The sequence below is a fragment of the Accipiter gentilis genome, chromosome 6 (genome assembly GCF_929443795.1).
Source record: "Accipiter gentilis chromosome 6, bAccGen1.1, whole genome shotgun sequence".
Classification (NCBI taxonomy): domain Eukaryota; kingdom Metazoa; phylum Chordata; class Aves; order Accipitriformes; family Accipitridae; genus Astur; species Astur gentilis.
In genome coordinates, this window is record NC_064885.1 from 37,153,191 (window position 1) to 37,172,083 (window position 18,893).

The window sequence follows — 18,893 nt, forward strand, 5'->3', positions numbered from 1 at the left end:
GAAAAACTGTGACTCAAGTATTTATACATACGATTTAACTTCAAGAATGTGAGAAAGTTCAACAGGCAATAAAATGTGTACGTTGATTGCCTGAACCAGATCCCAGAGGCACAAAATTAAGCCTAATGAACAAATCTTCTAGCATGTCATGCAGATTTCCCTTCGCCTTTTCTACATTTACATTTTGCATCAAGTTGGAGAAGGAAATAGTTTAGTAAGACAATGCACCTTTGAACTGAAATCTAAGACAACATAAAATCTTTTGAAGAATGAAGAAATTAATGAGCCAGGTTAAAAAATAAAACTCCTCATTTAAGTAACCAGAAAAAAGACATTTGTCTTATTGGTTTCCAAAATAAAAATACACTGTTATTTGACACAAGTCAGAGATAGACGAGACATGAAAGTCGTGAAGAAAGTCATTAAACAAAACTCCAAAGTGAACAGCTGAGAGGAAATTTATCCTGCTGGCCCTACAGCCTAGAAAATAATTTTCCCTCCCCTGAAGTGGTTGAGAGAAATGATCTAACTGAAGTTAGAGGAAAAAATCAGTTTAAATCAAAATTTTCTGTTACTCAAAATAAAGAAAAAAGGAAGAACAATACCAGACATCTCATGTTCAGTTGAAGGAATACCAGCTGAGCCACAGTTTTTATTTGATGATTATTCCCTGCTGTGTTTAGGCTGAACTAAACCAATATTTATATGGCACAACAGAGCTAAAATTACTTGTCTTTTTGGATGCTCACTGATTCCAGACCAATGCTAGCCTACTAACTCCTAGGTCTTGACAATGATGGATGGCAAAGATTAAAGAAAAGGTATCATACCTCTATGAATGTGTATTACACAAAAGTGATACTTTACACTGTAGGGAGTGAATGAAATGCAGGGGCAACACTTCAAGATTGCAAAAAATCTTTAAGTTTGAGATAAGATGTCACATTCTGCTCAACTACATGTAAAGTTTTGGTGTGATTTTATAGAACTTCCACCATTATTTAACAGATCAATTTGAGAGTTCCATATATATATACACACAGTATAAAGAGGAAAAGGTTATTTCTGAAATGTCTTGGCACACTACAGGTAATCTGTATCAGAGACATAATTGAAGAAGAGGAAATAACAACACAGTTTTACATTTTCCAGTGTGAGGTTCTAACAAAGGCTTGCTTTGGAGTAGCCTTTCAAATTTCATGAGGGTTCTTGTCAGGGATACACCTTTTACCATTCCTTTTAAGTTCACTGAACTCTGACCAGAATATCAGCTTTGGAAATATCTCTATCCACAATTATGTTAGAGTTTGGCAGCTAAATTATCAAAAGATTTAATCTCTAAGGACTAAGCCTCTTATGTGCGCTCCACATCCAGCCTACTTCCAACTAGTCACCTTGAAAAGGAAGGAGAGGTGGATCTCATTTGAATACACTAAGATACAAGGAAACTGTAAGGGGAAAGGGACAGAATAGGAGGAGGAAGACAGATGATACTGAAGAAGAAAGCTTATATGGACGAGTGACGCTGGACAGTGTTAGAACCTAGACTTCCTCTCCCTCCTTAGTGCTTAGGACTGGAGCAAAGATATATTCTTTTCCTAATTGATAAGAAGTTTTATTGTTCTTTTGTAGTCTAGATATTAGCAGAGAACATCTCAGTAGCATACAATGGGTTTAGTTCCTTATATCAACATTCTTCTCCCAACTGTAGAGAAACAAGCAAACAAACCACAGCCCCCCCAGAGGCAAAGGAAATGCACAACTGGCCCCTTTAAGTGTGTTATCTCATACAGCTCAAGCCAAGGGCTATTGGCTTAATTGGGTTCTGTTGTCAACATAGGACAAGAAGACTGCAGAATGCTTGTTCTTTTATCAAGCCCTAAAAGGCCACAGGAGAATAGAAAGAGCCAAAAATGAGAAGGCAACACAGGAATATTAGTAATGGCTCCACGATCTTGATGGAGCGGTCTCATATCAAGGCATTCATCCTACACCCAGCAAACAGTGCCAAATCCAGAGCCTATGAGAATTATATCTGCATCATTTCCAAGTTACCAGTCACTTGTTTACTTTCTGACTAGGAACTTTTTTGTCCCTATCCCTAACCCTAACCTACTGCCCCAAACAGACCAAGATCAGTTTCAGATACAGAGCCTCCAGATCTCAGTGCTTAATCAACTCAAACAATACATACTGGTAAACTATCGTGCTTTGTCACGCCTGAAAAAGGAGAAAAGTTAGCATGCTCTGCCAACAAGGTGAGTTAGTGGAATATGCAAACAAGGGAGATGATGGTGAAAATTAAGGAGCCAAATGGCAACAGGATTAGAAGCCCTCTCCTGCAAAACCCAAAGCCTTGAAGGGTATTAAAATCAAGTTCAGTCACAGAGGTTGTTATCTTTCACTGTAATTATGAGATTTTAATACTAATTATTGCTTAACTGACATAGTAACATCAGAAGTAGTATAAACATTTTATGGCTTTATTCAGCAAGAAAAACTGTGTTCTATTTAGCATTATATAATGACACTGTTTAACCCGTAAAATCACTGGCTATCATTCAAGTGGAAATTGAGAATCTGTGTCAGGGAGTAGATGATCCTTTTTTTCCCCCTCTGTATTAATGGAGAACAATATTCCTCTAACAAAAATTACCTTTAAGACTGTTCTGAACTTCTAACGCGATGTCGAGGGCATTAAACGGCAAAACTGGTTCATTGGCAATTTGCAAAGTCACTTGTCCTGTTAGCTGAAAAATACAAAAAAACCCAAAAAAACAGTCAAATAATTTCTAGCAGATTTAATAGCCAGCACTTCTTTTGGAATAGCACATACTTTCATCACATTGGATTTTCAGGGAAAAAGAAATAAAACCCCATAAACACATCTTTGTGAAAAGGAGTACGACCTAGACCACTGCCCTTCTAATACAACATTAAAAAATATTAAGGGACCACGCACAAGAATTCTGTGCAGTACTTTTTCCGTGGAGCTAGGATACTGCAGGAATCTCTGAAAGGCCTTAATTTTGCTTTGTTTTCAAATAAAACACCTCAACATTCTAAAAATAGAAATGAGCTTTATTGTTTTACTTAGTTGTCTGGTTTTAGCTATTAGATTTTGAGAGTTTACACAAGTAAAAAGTAAAAAAAAAAAAAATCACAGACATTAATGAGCTTCAGATCAAGCCCATGGGTAAATGCAAGCTGATCTGAAAACCTACTGCCTTTGAAGAGATACGTGACTACTTGAAGCACACAGATGTACAACTTCCAAACTGGATAGAACACTACATTCTCTCAGTAACTTACAGAAAGAAATTCCCAAATGAGTGAAAGGGAACTCTCAGTCCACTCCAGACTAGACATTAGCACCTGTCATGAAACTCAATAGCATGAATGCTTCTTTTCAACAGTTCCAGAGATGAGGCCAGGGACTGACTGACCTGAGTGCTTTTTTTCACTTATAGAAGATAGGCTCTCCAGCTCAAGGCTTAGACATGCTACAGGGGTTGTATATAAAAATATGTCTTTCTGCCGAACTATTCCTAGCCTGTGATTAAACAGAGGATTTCAGTCTCTAGGCTGCCAAGTCCATCACTGTTCGTGGGAGCTATAAAAATACACTGACAAAAACATGCAGGAAACTTTCATTCATCTTCTTCATATCTTGATATTGCAAAAAGGGAGAAAATACCTGTAGGGCTGCGCTCTAAAATGGAATGATGGCTGCAGGTGATGGTGATCGTGTTGATAAAAATGTGGACTGAATAAAATCATATTGTACAACACTTCCCAAGGTAGTGAGGGGGTTAGAATAATATCTATCCTTCAAAAGCAATACGATAGTTGCTGTGCTGAAAGTAGCATTTTAATTCTACAATACAAAGTAGTAGGAAAAGACAACAATCCTAAGTAATATTAAAAACAATAGTACAGCAATTGAAGAGGAAAACCATCTCCCAGGAAAGTGGATGAAAACAGGGTAATATCAGAAATACAAGTTTCCTGGAGAAAGATTGATAGAAGCCCAACAACATTTCTCAGAAAGCATTAAAGAAATGACCCAGCCACAGACTGATTTGGGTACAGAGACTGAGGGAACATGCTGTACATCAGGCTGCAACCTACATCTGAGCAGAGACATACCGTGAACCTATTGCAGTTTACCTCTGGAGAATACAATATTGCAAAAGGCATGAAGAAAAAAACCCCTACCATATATACAGTGAGAAAAAAATAGGGAGGAATAACAATATGGCAGGCCATAATCAGGAAAACTAAAGAACTAAGAGTGAACTTGAAGGAAGATGAAAACCACTGTGTTTGGACATCTGTGTTAAAATACTACACAGTAACATCTCACAAAACTTTTCTCCAAAATTCCCAACTACACAAGCCATTAATGCTTGAAAGCCATCACGTTTTCTATCAGTGATTATACACAAAAGTCTCTGGGTTGAAAAGCATGAGAAAACATTAGTCTTGGGAATATCAGAGAGGTATTGTGGAAATAAAAAAATAGAATCATTTGGGCAAACAGAAACCTGTTCAAAACTGTAGACAAACTGGGTTCCTATAACCCAGCCATAAACAACAGTAAAAATCTGGTTCTAAATGTCCAAATACCATACAAAATCCTTCCTTGTCCTGCACGGAACTATAAGATACAGCTGCCCAAAACATTAACAACTTGTAAATTGCTATGGAAAAGCAACTGTGGCAATGAAATAACATACTATCAAAGAGGAGAAATTCTATATGGAGTCCAGACCCACTGAATCCTAAATAGTACTATATCACATAGTCTATATCACACAAAACATTTGAATTCTTCCCTCACACTCCATTTCTGCAAAATCCTTCACGAAGTGGTAATGCAAGATACATATACATAGGTATATTTTTAGGGAGGGACATGAACAGTTATACAGTGCTACTGATACTTTTCAATCTGCTACTGCAATGTTTAAGAACACAAAAATATGGAAAAAATGCTTCTTTTCTGAGGCATAAAAGCAGCATTAAAGAAGAGAATACCCTAGTAAGCGTCTTTCCTCTTCATCATTATCTCCTACAGAATCTGGCTTTATTTTTGTAAGTCCATGCCTTATATCTGTTTACTTCCAAGCAATTTTATTTTGCTTTTGACTATGTAAGACCAAAGTTGTTCTCTCTTTCTCATTCAAATAAAGTTATACTATGAAAATCTTGTGACTGACTGCAGCATAGCATCTCTGGATGTAATATTGTGGACATTTGTGTGTTGGTAAACAGGTAACAGCGTTGTTTATTAAATCATGTACTTTGTAGGCTAATTTGGAGGAAATCAATCACATAAAGGAAAGCTGAGAGCATTGATTTGAACAGAGTAAGTAATAATGCTGCAGAAGCATATATCAAACCCACATAATGCAGCAAGACAGAAAAGGCTACTGATTTCTTATTTATAGTCTTATTTTTGGATATACCGTTCCCCTGAGTACAACACTGAATATACATGGAAAATAAAGACAAGCTTCTGCCCCCTTTTCCCTGTTGAAAAATGGTTCAGACTGACTACTGAATTATTAAATGCAAGAATAACTTAGCAAAGAGTAAAGACAACAATTTTCTTATAAAGTGAAATGCTAAAGCAGCATAATTGATTCTATTCCCATACTGAACTGGTTATAACGCTAATGACAACTTCTCGAATAACATTTATACATAATAATACACATACAATACACACAATAATTGATGTAACATTTGCACGATTATCAAGTCTAAAGAAAAAAATTATAGTTCAAATGCTAATTGATTCTGAAACGCTTTTCTTATATAATTTAAAATGAAAAAATAATGAATAACATGCCCACTGCACTTGGCTTTGGGAAAAGTATTCTTCAGTAAACTAAAATGTATTTAATGAACTTCCAATTAGTTTAGAGATAAATATTAATATAAAACATAACAATAATTGTAGAGTTATACTGTATTTCTTCACTCTGAGGGTGGTGAGGCACTGGAATAGGTTGCCCAGAAAGGTTGCCCAGGATGCCCCATCCCTGGCAGTGTTCAAGGCCAGGTTGGACGGAGCTTTGAGCCACCTGGTCTGGTGGAAGGGGTCCCTGCCCATGGCAGGGGGGTTGGGACTAGATGATCTTTAAGGTCCCTTCCAACCCAAACCATTCTATGATTCTATCATTCTAAGTATATTGCAGAATCAATCTTAATATTCAAAACAGGTTTATAGCAAGGTAACATTTTTTTCAAGGTCTTTTACCTTACAGCACAAACATCTTTGTAGGAAGGAAATAACTACTGTGCCTGACTTCACCTCTCTGACACTGTGCAGATCCCAAAAGCTAAAAACCCCCACAAACTTCCAAAAATGCTGGTGTTAAAAATGATTCAGTCACATGACACTTCCTAAACAAAGCCGTAGGTTCTTCTCTCTTCCAAAGTGTTATAAAATACTTATTTACGAACTATGTCTTCTTGCAATTCTACCCAACTTATGAACCTAATTTCACAATAAAAGTCAGCTCTCAGGGATATCAGGTGAATCTGCACCAGTCTCCAAAAGAATTTAAATACACACAATATGTTCATCTGTGTAAATTATAAATATCCTTTATCATTTTAGCTGTATTACAATGTAAATAAGGGACCTAACTAAAATGGAGTTGGGGGAGGGTTCATAACAGAAATATTTTTTTTGGTATGTCACACTTGGTTTTCCAATGACTTAAACTCAGTTTTCAAGGCAACTTGCTTCCTCAAATATCCAAGCTGCCTACTAACAACTCAAAGCACGTCTATTGGCATGCAAAATTTTTTAAAACAATGGAATACTTAAAATCCAGGATACAAAAATGTGAAAGGCTCCACTCAGCCTTTTTTACACAGATTCAGTTTTGCTTTTGGGGCATGCTGTTATTGATCATGTCTTGCAGGGACACGTCTTAAATGTTATCTGGTTTTACAGACAACACAGGCATGGCAACCCATCTTCCATTCTGTCGTACGATGAGAAACTTGTAAGATGAATAAAATGAAAACATATTTAGCAGATATGAGGATAAGAAAATATTATGCATGACAGAGATCAATCTGCTAGAATAAATATCAGCATATAGTGTGCAGGCAGTTTCTTTAACACAGAAGTTCACATGCCAGTCTTTCATTTTTTTTTTTTTTTTTTTTTTTGTCTAGTGAGATTTGAAACTGTGTGCTGTATCTAGCCTGCGTGCTATGTAAACCTCAGTGGGTGTAAGTGCTGAGCCTTTAGGACATTTTTAGTTACATTAAGAGTGCTAAAATCTAAAAAGACATCTCAGATCTTTTCATATGCCAAGTTACAAACAACATAACTTAAAAAATCAGGTAAACTGCCATGTTTATCCTTTTGTGAACACTGCTCTTCAGTAGTGCTGTAGTCCAACATATACCTGCTGGAATGAATTAGACACAGCTACTTGAAACCTGAATTGTACAGTGGCAGCTGTTTTATATTTCAAGCCATATACCTCTGTAACATACTTTTTCTTCTTTCCTGCATTCTATTAATTTTCAGGGGTTTATTATATAATTTTAATCTATGAATATTAACAACACTTTACCCTACTGATACCTGTGTACTTTCAGAGAAAACCAGGATACACATGGCAGCTAATCTACCAAACCCATGACAACTTACATTAGAAAGCAGATAATATAAAAAAGAAGCGTAGCAGACCTGTGTAGATTCCCAACTACAGACTCAATAGACCTCTGTATATAAGACTCCCTGCTACAGACTCAAACAATCCTTGTAACTGATCCGTGTGTGACACTGGGCAACTAACTCGTTTGAACTCTGAGCCCCAACTTCCTTTGACATCAGGCATTGTTTTTAGCCAAGTCACGTTTGCCCTCGCACCTTGCGCCTCTCCCTTCACATATTATCCATGGGGTTCATGGATGAAGAAAGAGCATGGAAAGATACTCTGCTGTTTAGAGCGATCAATAACAATGTGTTGAAAATAACACTTTTTTTTTCTCTTTTCTTTTGTAAAGGTGAAAGAAAAGGTATAACTTCTGTGGCTGGCTGTTGCACTCTAATCTCAGGTGTTCATCTCTTTGCATCAAGGGGTCTCTCTTTCCACACGTACTGACTAGCAGAGTGACCTGCTGAGATCATCTGACATTAACACAAACATAAACAATGTTTTCAGTGTCCACCCCTGCGTAAATAAGGAATAAATCTCTGCATATATTAAGATCCCCTCTCAGAACCACAACATTAGCAATCTCAAATATAAAAATCATCAGCCCTCCCCAACCTTTCCAGCCCACAAAATTAATGAAGTATTTTTAATAATACAGGGAAATTTCCTGAATTTGCTTTCTGGTGGTGTCCGTATCCACCCCCGCCCCCCGCCATTTCCTTCATGTTATCAGTTTTTTTTAATTAAGCATGAGAAATTGAGTCTAAGTGAAATCTGTGATTCCCTGGCCATAACAGAATTTCAGCACCTACTACTACTGGATGAGTGGCAGTAATTGTGAAACTCATGACAAATGAATGAGCATTTCTTAATACTAGGATCTCAATTTACTGTAGTAAAATTCCCTGCATAATCAGTCTACACAGTTGTTTTTCTTATATTCATCACCCCCCAAAACGTTAACTGACTCACACAAGAAAAGTCAGAGGCAGGAGCATGAGAAAACCACCAGTTCTTTGACCCTCTATTTTTCTGAAGAATCACATTCCCTTGAGTAGACAAAGAAATAGAAATCTGGTCACAAACATGTTTGCTTTGCACTAAAGCTGTCAACTTTTGACAATTCAGAAGTTCTCAAAAATTCAGTAGTACCATGTACGCTTTTGTTCTTACTGAAATCTACCTTGGCACCAGGGCACGTATTTACAGGTCAAATGATATTTGGGGCTATCTGACATTCAGTTCGACATACTGTATTTTAGGTCAGTAGAGGGCTCTCTGAGAAAAGAGTACGATGAGTCTATAGCTACAGTAGGTGAACTAGAGCATAGTAATTCATTACAGATAGCTGTTTCTGACCAAGGCAAGTCTGAGCTCTTACAAATATTTAAAACTTTATTTCAACACCTCTGTCTATAATTTAATATTGTTTTATTTACTCTCAGTATAGAAAATACTGATTAGGAAGTGATAGTGAACAAAACATGGATTCTCCCTCTTTGCATGTATCCTGTGCACAGCAAACAACACTTAACTAATTGTATTAACGTGGCACACAGCATTAGGCATCCCTAATATTAAGATATGCCAGTATTATGATACCTTGGGCCACTTACTTTGGAGTATGGAAGATCTCTATTTGCGTGATCCTATGCTACATTTTCCACATGACTCATGATCAGATTTTGAGGCACTGAGAAATTAAGGTCCTAAGTATTCTCTTGAGTGATTATTTTGCTTAAAATTTAATTTATTGACCAACTTAGCAATACACAACACTTAGAGCAGTGAAACTACATTTTCTATAGATTTCATTACCAGCTGGGAGGGATCATTCATCTCACTGCTTTCAATTACTTGCACAAAAAAGAAACTCATTCTTATCCCTGCTTTGTTTTCTGTGTACATGTAGAAATTCATACATTTTAAATTGTGTTTATAAAGTATACGCAAATATATGTTTTGTGTATACTTAAATGCATTTATGGGAATCTTTTAATATGTGTATATTAAAAAATAAATTTTAAATTGTATTAATTTCTAGGGAGCGATTATACCCCACGCCCTGTGTTGTAACTCCACAAGGTTATAGAGAGTTCCTTTCCACTCACTTCTACCTTCCATCCAGATCACCAATGAAAGGGATATGAGTGAGGACATCCAGGGGTCCTCCTCTCTTCACCCAGCACAGAGCGGGCAGAGGTGCCTTGTGTCCTGCGAGACATCACTGTGCTCTGGAGCTCACCGTCACGGGACGTGCCAGACACCAAGAGCGCAACCAGGTTTCAGATGGGACTAGACAGATTCATGCAGGGCAGTGCACTGCTGACTACTAAAAATGATGCTCCAGATTCAAACTTTGACTGTGGTCACAGGGGAAACACACTTGTTCTGAAGCGTTCATCGCTACCTACCATGAGAGCTGGGGAACCGGGCTGAAGTCGGGCCCATTGCGGCAGTTCTCATGCTCTTGTTACTGCAGCGGCAGACAACAGGGATCATTAACTCAACTTCCAAGATAACAGCTTTATTGAGTTAGGCTTGGCATTGTGTAAATGAACTTTTACTCAACCTGGTTTGTTTGGAACTGAGGCAGAGCAACTTTATGTCTGTGCAGAATACGCAGGAAGCCATGAAGTTAACGGTAAAGCACATTTCCTTCTGTGGGCAGTGTAGAAATATAGCTAGAGAGTTTCTCAAGTGCTTTATTCTTATTTTTTCTGCACATAAACAAAAATTGCACGTCTTTGAAGTATGCAGGAAAGTAGCAATAATCTTGAGAAGAGTTTATAATCATGTATTTTGTATTTACGTACGTCAAATTTTAGTGGTATCTAGGTGCAAAGAAAGTGTCGAATTAACTTCTAGAAGGGCCACTAGACTCAAATCACTCGTTAAAAAAAAGTTAGTCACTTAGACTTTTCCCTAGTGCGCATAGTTACGAGCATGCAAAAGGATGTAACAGAATGCTCTTCTGCACTAAGAGCTTCGTGAGCTCTGGCTGAAGAGGTCACACCACGACGATACAAATCTTTACATCACTACAAACCCTCACACTAGATTTCTTAAAGAGAATTTTAAAGTTTGTTCTAGCATTAATTCTTTTTTATCTCCAACTTTAAAGCCAGGTTGCTCTGGTTACCAGCTGCAGACTTTGAGAGTGACAAACACAGAAAATTTTGAGTTAAATCTGAATAATTTGCAAATAGCATTCCCATAAACCAAGATGCCGTCATTGCACAGAAAGTGACCTTTTAAATGCTTTCATTCTCTGACCTTCTTCAGCTATAGCAAGAGGAGGGGGAAACTAGTGCTAGATCCTTTTTAAAGAAGGAATGTTAACTGCCTGAAGCTGGTTACAGGCAGTCCTGAGGAAATAGATTTAGCTATTGTTTTGGTAGAAAGAGAAGTATATAAAAAAATATGAAGCAAAATTTATTTCCACACATCAGAGGCAAAGATCTCTAATGACAACAATCGCGTATAGAAATTGCATCTTGGATATATCTTTACTACCTTAAACCAAAACTACATAGCTTATTTTTTTATCTGCATGTGTAATGCAGACATTTAGAAGATAGAACACGCAGCTAGCTAGCAGCGCACATACTTTAGGACAAGAAATGTTAAGTATTTTTTCTGGTTTAAGCTATAAAGGAAAGTTTAAAGTTAAAGAAAGTAAATGTCATCTCCGAATACCAGAGAAGATATATCGGCGTCCATTCCTGTGTACTGGTATGAAAACACAGGATGCTGTGATTACCAGCTTGGACATTTAGTACATAGTTCCAGAAATCATCACACTCTTCCATGCTACTGATGGCCTTCATTGCGTTTGCCACCAGTTTGTACCTTTGCCCGACTTACGCGTGTGTTTAAGACTCGAATCAGGATGTTAGCACAACCAGCTCTCCTTACTCACGATACAGGATAATCAAAGCACAAGATGATAGGACTCAGCAAGATAATTGATAATTTTGTTAACAGTTGCCAGACTGGGTCCTGCTGGTCTATGAGCCTTACAAGTCAGACAGTAATGACTAGCAGATAAAATAAGCAGCAGTGCAAGTCTGCATTTAATCACCCAGGTTCACAAGCACTCTACAGAAATACAGAGCAGCCTAGCAAACACTATGTTGTCTTACAGTCCTAATTAATCAAAGTATCTTCTCATATGCTTCAAGATACATGCATGAACCAAGAATGTTCCTGAATTATGATCAATCCCAGGATCGTACATTCAAGGACACCCAAGTACTTGCTAAGTTTCTACTTGATCTGTAAAGCCAGTTCTTACGCTGAATCTGCAGGGCTCAGTCTGAAACTTGTGGCATTGTTCAAAACCAATAGTCATCAGAGGAGCGCAATAACGAAGAAATCTGCAATAGGAAGCTTCAACCACAGCTTTCAGTTTTAGACCTTGATATCATCTTTTTAATCACTCCCCTTTTACAGAAATGGTTTTAATTGAACTCCTAAAAAAAAGTCTCTAATCACACTTCATCAGCATGCAATTATTATTCAGAGGAAACCATATGTACTATTAGGCACTCTTAATTAAAATAATGCATATAATCTGCTTCGGTACCTAACAGTCATTCTCCTCGATGCTCATTGTTCTTTTTCTTCCATTATTGTGACAATACATTTTTTTTTCCTATTTTTCCTCATCTATCTCCATTTAACTTATACACTTTTTCAACATTAACGATTGTGATATCAGGACACTGAGATGCGTTAATATGCCATCGTCTGAGATGCGTTAATATGCCACCATCCTTAAAAACTCATTGTATTGCATGACCTTCAAAATGTGTCAGACCTGACTATGGAGATTTGTGAGAACAGGACGAGGAAATGCTGTAATAGGAGCCTTACGCTATACTCTCTTTTGCCTGAATTTTACTTGCAATTATGAAGTCTTCTACATGGCCATACTGAAAGAAGAATGTATGCTAGGCAGCAGTCAGTCCTTGGAGAAAGAGATGACAGGATTTGGGGAGAATTAGGGACAATGGATGGAAGAAATTGAATCTAGGAGTTGAAGAACCTGAAGAAAAGCATCAATGAGGTGTTGAAGCAATGCTTCCTTGAGAAACTTGGACAGTCAATTCAGCATTGACTCAACAGAATAAACATTATGAAAAGATTACGAGAACATTACATATTAAAGTCTCCCTATCCTCTCAAACTCAGGAAAACTAAGATATTTAATGGTTATGGAGAGAAAAATATTGTTCTTTCCTCTCTTGCCACCTCTTCATGCAAAGGTACCTCAAATTTTTCCACTTAGGTCACCCGAATCACAGTGAGGACTGGAGCACTGACAGTTCATTAAACATGAAAGACGAGCCCTGAGGGAGAGACACTCGTGAACCACAGTGCTGAGGATGCAAGGGAAGCTGAAAATACATAGTTCTGTAGTATATGCCTCAAAGAAAAGACTTATAAACATAAATAGACATGTTCCACTTCAGGGGAGAATTAGATGGATAATGTACCGAGGCTACGCCCAGACACCAGGATACACTGCAGTACCCACAAAGAGGCTCAATTTCCTCAGTAGGCAATTACTTCAATTAGGGTTACATTCTGCTCTTGGATATACCTGCATGGTAGTTACCAAGCCAGAAAGGTATTCAGGCTTCTTACTGGTATCATAATTAAAAAGATGCAATTTCTGTGAATTTTTCACAGTACTTTTCAAATCAGAATATTCAATGTTCAATGTATACTGTGCAAGACACAGAGAATAAGAAGTAATCACTTGACTTACATTCATGATTCGAAACTTATATCTCAAAAGGAGATCTCATACCTCCTCCTGTAATTAAATAGTATAACTTAACAAATAAAGGTGGGGGAAGACTGGTTGTTTTATTTTTAAAAGAAAACATTAATTAAAGATGAATATGTTTGGGACTGAGCAAGCTCCCCTCAGGCTTGGGGAAAATGCCAAGTCTGACAAACTCTTTGAGCCTTAGGGAATCCCAGGTCAGTTTGATGAACCTACTGAAGTATTTTATAATTAGCTGGCAAGCTGCTGAGGCTACCAATTTACCTGAAAAAGAAACTCCCTCACCTTTCAAACTTGTCCCTGAACAACAATGAATAAAGACCTAACAAATAGTTTCTCATGACAGAATATTTATATAAGCAGAGAAAGAAAACTCAGAAGAATGTCCTGTGCCATAGAATGGCCCTCGAAATTCATAAGGAACCCTAGCAATAAAACTCAAACTATCTGAAGGTAGAACTGAGATTTATTACCACATCTGGGGCTGCAATAATACACCTGTTACTAAGATAGGCAAATTATGATGGCCATTTCATTCCACTGCACCCTATCTTTATGTGGGCTCTGTATTAAAATTATAAAGGCAGCATGATATAATGGCAACAACAAAGATTAAATAGAGAAGCACATTTAAAAAACATATAATCTTACAACACTGCAGGAAATGTTACTACTTGCTCAAATAACAGTCGTTGCTATTAAAAAAAATAATAAAAATTATTGTTTACCTACAGTACTGCACCATGGTAGTTGCTTCAGCTGCTACCTGTTTTAAATATCTTATTATTTATAATCATCATTAGTGTCTAAGCACCAAAAAATACATGCCTTGGAAAACAACTCAGAAGACATCTACTCTAAAAGGCTTGTCGCCTACCTTAACCTTATCCAATAGAATCAAACAAAGAAGTGGGGGTATGGCACATGAAAGGCACACGTTGCTTCAGCCTATCTGACAAGTCTTGTTGTAAGAACAACTCAAATACCGGGACTCACCTTGTTGGTAAGCATCATATTTTTGTTAGCTTCTGGTCTTGCTATTGATTCCTTTTGTTTTGGCTTAGCTGAATGCCTATTTGTCTCCAGTTTTACATTAACTTTCTGGAACAAATGAGTTCCTTGTAAGACATCTCAATATGGGCAAATAGACAAGGAGACAAATTTTTCCTGAGTATTCCAAATATAACGACAACAAGGATGGAGATCTGATGACTGTACTGAAAGATGATGATGAAAGGCACGTTGTTGAAGAGACTGGAGAGTGGAAGAGATGGGGTTTGAAAAAGGCAAAAGATTTAGAAAGAAAAACAAGTTAGAATTTGCTGCACAACATCAACAGGAGCCTGGGGAATTTCTGAAAGAGGAGATGGCAAGATTAAAAGGACAGCTGAGGAAGATCATTTTGGCAACAACACTATAAATGGATTGCAGGGAGAAAAAAGACTTGCAAGGCAAATGTGTCAAGACAAGAGAAGATTACAATGCAGACAAGTGGTTTGATCACGAGGCCAGGGAGAAAAGGATGGATTTTTCGAAATACCATAGAATGAAAATGTATCAGAGGAAAATACTTAACAATGTCCTTCAGCATACTGTAATCAGTGTGAACTCAGCATAATTTCCCCATACTATGTAAAATTCCAAATAAATTGTGCCCAGAACTGAAATAGTACTGCAGAACATGACATTGACACATAGTGAACAAATCAGTGGGAGTGCTGATAGCATCCAAAGTGATATATGCAGGCACGTGTGTGTGCGTTAAGTGCACTTGCACACATAGATGAAAGACTCATCTCAAGATTCTTCTGTATGTTAAAATAGAAGACAGATGCAGTTACAGATAAAATTAGATTTTCAGACCTCAAAATAAATTAAGACTTTGTAGACTCTAGGAATTTTCTTCCTCCCCCCTCCCCGCAGTAGAAAGGCAATGTGTATAGGCATTTGGTGTACTATGAACAGCTTTAAACTAAACGTAAATAATCCTCAAAAGAGTTTTGCTATCAGGGTGAAATTTCTAGAATGTTTTGCAGTATGTCTACATTGTACATCAAAAATACAAAACACATTTTAAAGGTTTTCATTTGTATATTCAGAGAAACTAAAAAGCCCTACAGAAACTGTTCTGTCTCTTGGGTATACCATAATGCTGTAACAGATTCTGAACTCTAATTAACAATATTTTCATGCAAGCTTCATCCAATAATAAGGATATGGGACATTTCTGGGGTGAGAAACTGATCAGAATGTGGACGTGACACTTTATGTTAAAAAAAGTATAAAAATTATATATAGTTTTCATTTACGAACCTAATGAAAAAGACAGATTTTAGAATTCACTCAGTAGCCAAATTAAGTAACAAACTGTAAGTTTTTTTAACACCTTTTAAACTCCATTTCACATTATGAATACTGGCCTCTTAAATTATTTGAAACAAGAAAAGTGGAAACGACACTCTAAATCTTGTGGTTTCTAGGAGCTGCTAATTGCGTACTGCTCAGTGGTCACAGTCCACCATCGGGAGGCTTGTCCCAAGGGACAGCCCGTAGGCATCGCCATGTCTCTCCATTCCCAAATGTTTAAATCTTCCATACAGAGACTAGCAGACAATAGACACAGTATCAGATTAGACCACCACACTATGCTGATTTTGGTAATATGTATTTTACTTCCAGTCCTCCAGCATTCCTCTGCACAGAACCATGTGTCCCCGAGACAGAGGTTTAACTACACATCTTCAGTCGAGTTTATTGCCTTTTTGGCTTATTCTGCTCAAGTAGCAACTGACATTTGCAAAAGAGGGGATGAAGGGGGAGACTAGCACTATCTAAGCAGAGGGTTTTATTTGTGCAGAATATTACATTAAAAGAGCCCAGTAGCTATTAGTGATTATTAATCTTCAATTACAATAATAGCCATATTTAACAAAAAAAAAAGAACAGGCTATGCTGCAAGTCATGAAAAAAGCCTTTTTAATTGTCAGCCCTGCTAGTCTAAAAGACTCTTCAGCCTATTCATTCAGTTATCATTCTGTAGTTTATAATTAAAGTGCTAATATATATCAGAATTCTTTGATCTCAAAATAAAGGATTCTTTTACCAAAGAAATTAAGAACACAGTAGTTACAGGAAATTTAAGTTTCCAAGTAAAAATTAAAAGAAACAACCCAAAAAGTAAAGTAATGCAATTAAGGAAAAAACTATTTTTGTTGAATAAGAGAAGGAAAAAAAATTGTGAGTAGTCATCCTGGATTGAGGAACAGTTCGTCACGTAAAGTGGCAAAAGACCTTTCTCTTTGATGGTTAAATACAATCTCGGAAGAAAGGAAGTGTACTGTACTGTCAGGAATGGACTCAATTACCTCAAAGTTCTTTATCTTAAGCTAACGAGTAAAGGTAATTCATATGTCCTGAAATCTAACTTCAATTAGCACGAGTTATAACAATTTGCAGTATCTCATCCGTGATATTTTATTTCCATTTTAATTTCATATTTGAGGGAGAAGATAGTCAGCAGCACGTTATGTCACAAAGTCCATCTAAATTAATGCAAATAAAAAGAACTATGTGTAGTCATCTACACTATGTACAGGCATTAGCTTAAACACTCAAGGTCAGCAGAACTCTTAACATACAGTCTCGTCTCTTGTGTCTTGCTGATTAAAGACAGTGTGACTGAAACCTGACTTTAAAAACCAAAGGAAAACATTTCCAGAATTAATTTTGGCTTTTACTCTGCTAAGAAGAATCTACTTGGGTCACTGGAGATGTTAACTGGAGTATATGTTTCCCTACCCCAGGTTAGATGACAGGGTACTAAAAAAAGCCGGCAACTGAAAGGGATAGAGTCAGCAAGCCAGGAAGATCCCACTGTTTATCTGCCAGTGCCACCAGTCACTTCTGAAAATGGAACTTGAGCCTTGGAAAAATCTTTCAAAAACAACTACTAGCTCAAAGATGTGAGTGGACACCAGGCAACCTTAGCTCTTATCAGAGCTCTGATACTGTCATCCCTTCGCTCACAGTCTGCTTCTCTGGGAAATGGGGCTTATTTACCTCTCGGGTTAAAAAAAAAAAAATAATAAAAAAGTCAGCAAAGCCTAATTATATACTATTGCTAACAATCTGCATTCAGTTTCAATGAGTGTTGGATTACGCAGTTCAATACTTTTTATAAATAATATCAACATATTACTGTTGCTGTTTAGCAGTGTAAAGGATGTTTTTTGCATTTTTCTCTTTATTACTTTCTTCGAATTAAAACCACTAAGCCTTGCAAAAAACCCAATGCAACTCAAGTCTCCATGGATTAAACCAGCCAAACTGAGAGACAGTGAGCAAGAGCTGCTTTCTTAACATTAAAAATGTTTCTATTAAACCCATGTGACTCAAGATCATCCTAAGTATTTCCTACATGACCTCTAAAAGCAAGATTTCTAGTTCTGCTGCCTTTTGAGACACTATGAAAGTTAAGATTATAGGAACAGACAGTAATTGTCAAGTTATTAGTTTTTCATTCTCAAAGTCACAGTTTAATCATTTTTAAGATCCAACTAGTTGTGTAAGAAATGAAGCTTGAAAGTCCAATACAACTATGGAAAATATGGTAACAATAGTCCAGGAAACAGAGTTACTGATCAGAGAAGACTGCAGAGTTTTACCACAGTATATACCTTCTAATGGCTTTGCTTTGTTCTATTCTTTGGAAAACACAGGCAAATCATGCACCCCCAAAATCAAAAGTTTGGGCATGTAGGACTTTACTAATGAGTTGCTTAGCTTAAGTTCAAGTACGTAGGAAAAGCTCAGGCAAAGACTGCGGAGAATAAATGGTTGCTAAATTTTTTTCTAATAAAGAAAGATTCCAATGAATTAAAGAGGACTCTGAAAGTAAGGTTAGAAAAAATATTTTCATCTGTTAGTATTAAACTTTGGTTACCTTCTCTCCAAACAGCTCGAATTGCTTCATGCGTTCCAATAAAACTTAGAAGTTGGTAGAAGGACATGGCTTACTATCAAGGATGTGCTTTCTATCATTTCTATAAAAATTTAGGGAATTGTCCAAGCTGAGAATAGAAACTTTAAAAAAGTACTGTCTTCAACTCTGGACCTTTGGAATTTCACTGTTTTCTTTGCCTTCTCCTGAAAATGACAAGTGTTAACCTGTAAATCAAATGACTATATTTTGTCCTGTTTACTTTCCAGTTTTTCATGACTGCTTCCATGTTTCTCCTATGCCTTATATGAGTGACACACAAGATTTATGTTCTGATGGAGTAAAAGCCGAGTTCTAAAGTAGAGTGCTCCTCAGGTTAATACCCTGCCAACAGCGTCTAACAGAAATGCATGAAGTACATGAAAAGGACTGTGGTCAGACATGTCCCAAATAAAAAATAAAT

At 37.0% G+C, this 18,893-nt stretch overlaps 1 protein-coding gene across 2 annotated transcripts in view; it reads right to left on the reverse strand.

The window, feature by feature from the left end:
- Positions 1–18,893, reverse strand: part of NAALADL2 (N-acetylated alpha-linked acidic dipeptidase like 2) — a 499,849-nt gene that overhangs the window by 29,547 nt on the left and 451,409 nt on the right. For both annotated transcript variants that reach the window (XM_049803241.1, XM_049803240.1), the window contains one exon: positions 2,657–2,750. In XM_049803241.1, coding sequence (XP_049659198.1) covers positions 2,657–2,750 — 94 coding nt within the window. The remainder of the gene's footprint in view (positions 1–2,656; positions 2,751–18,893) is intronic.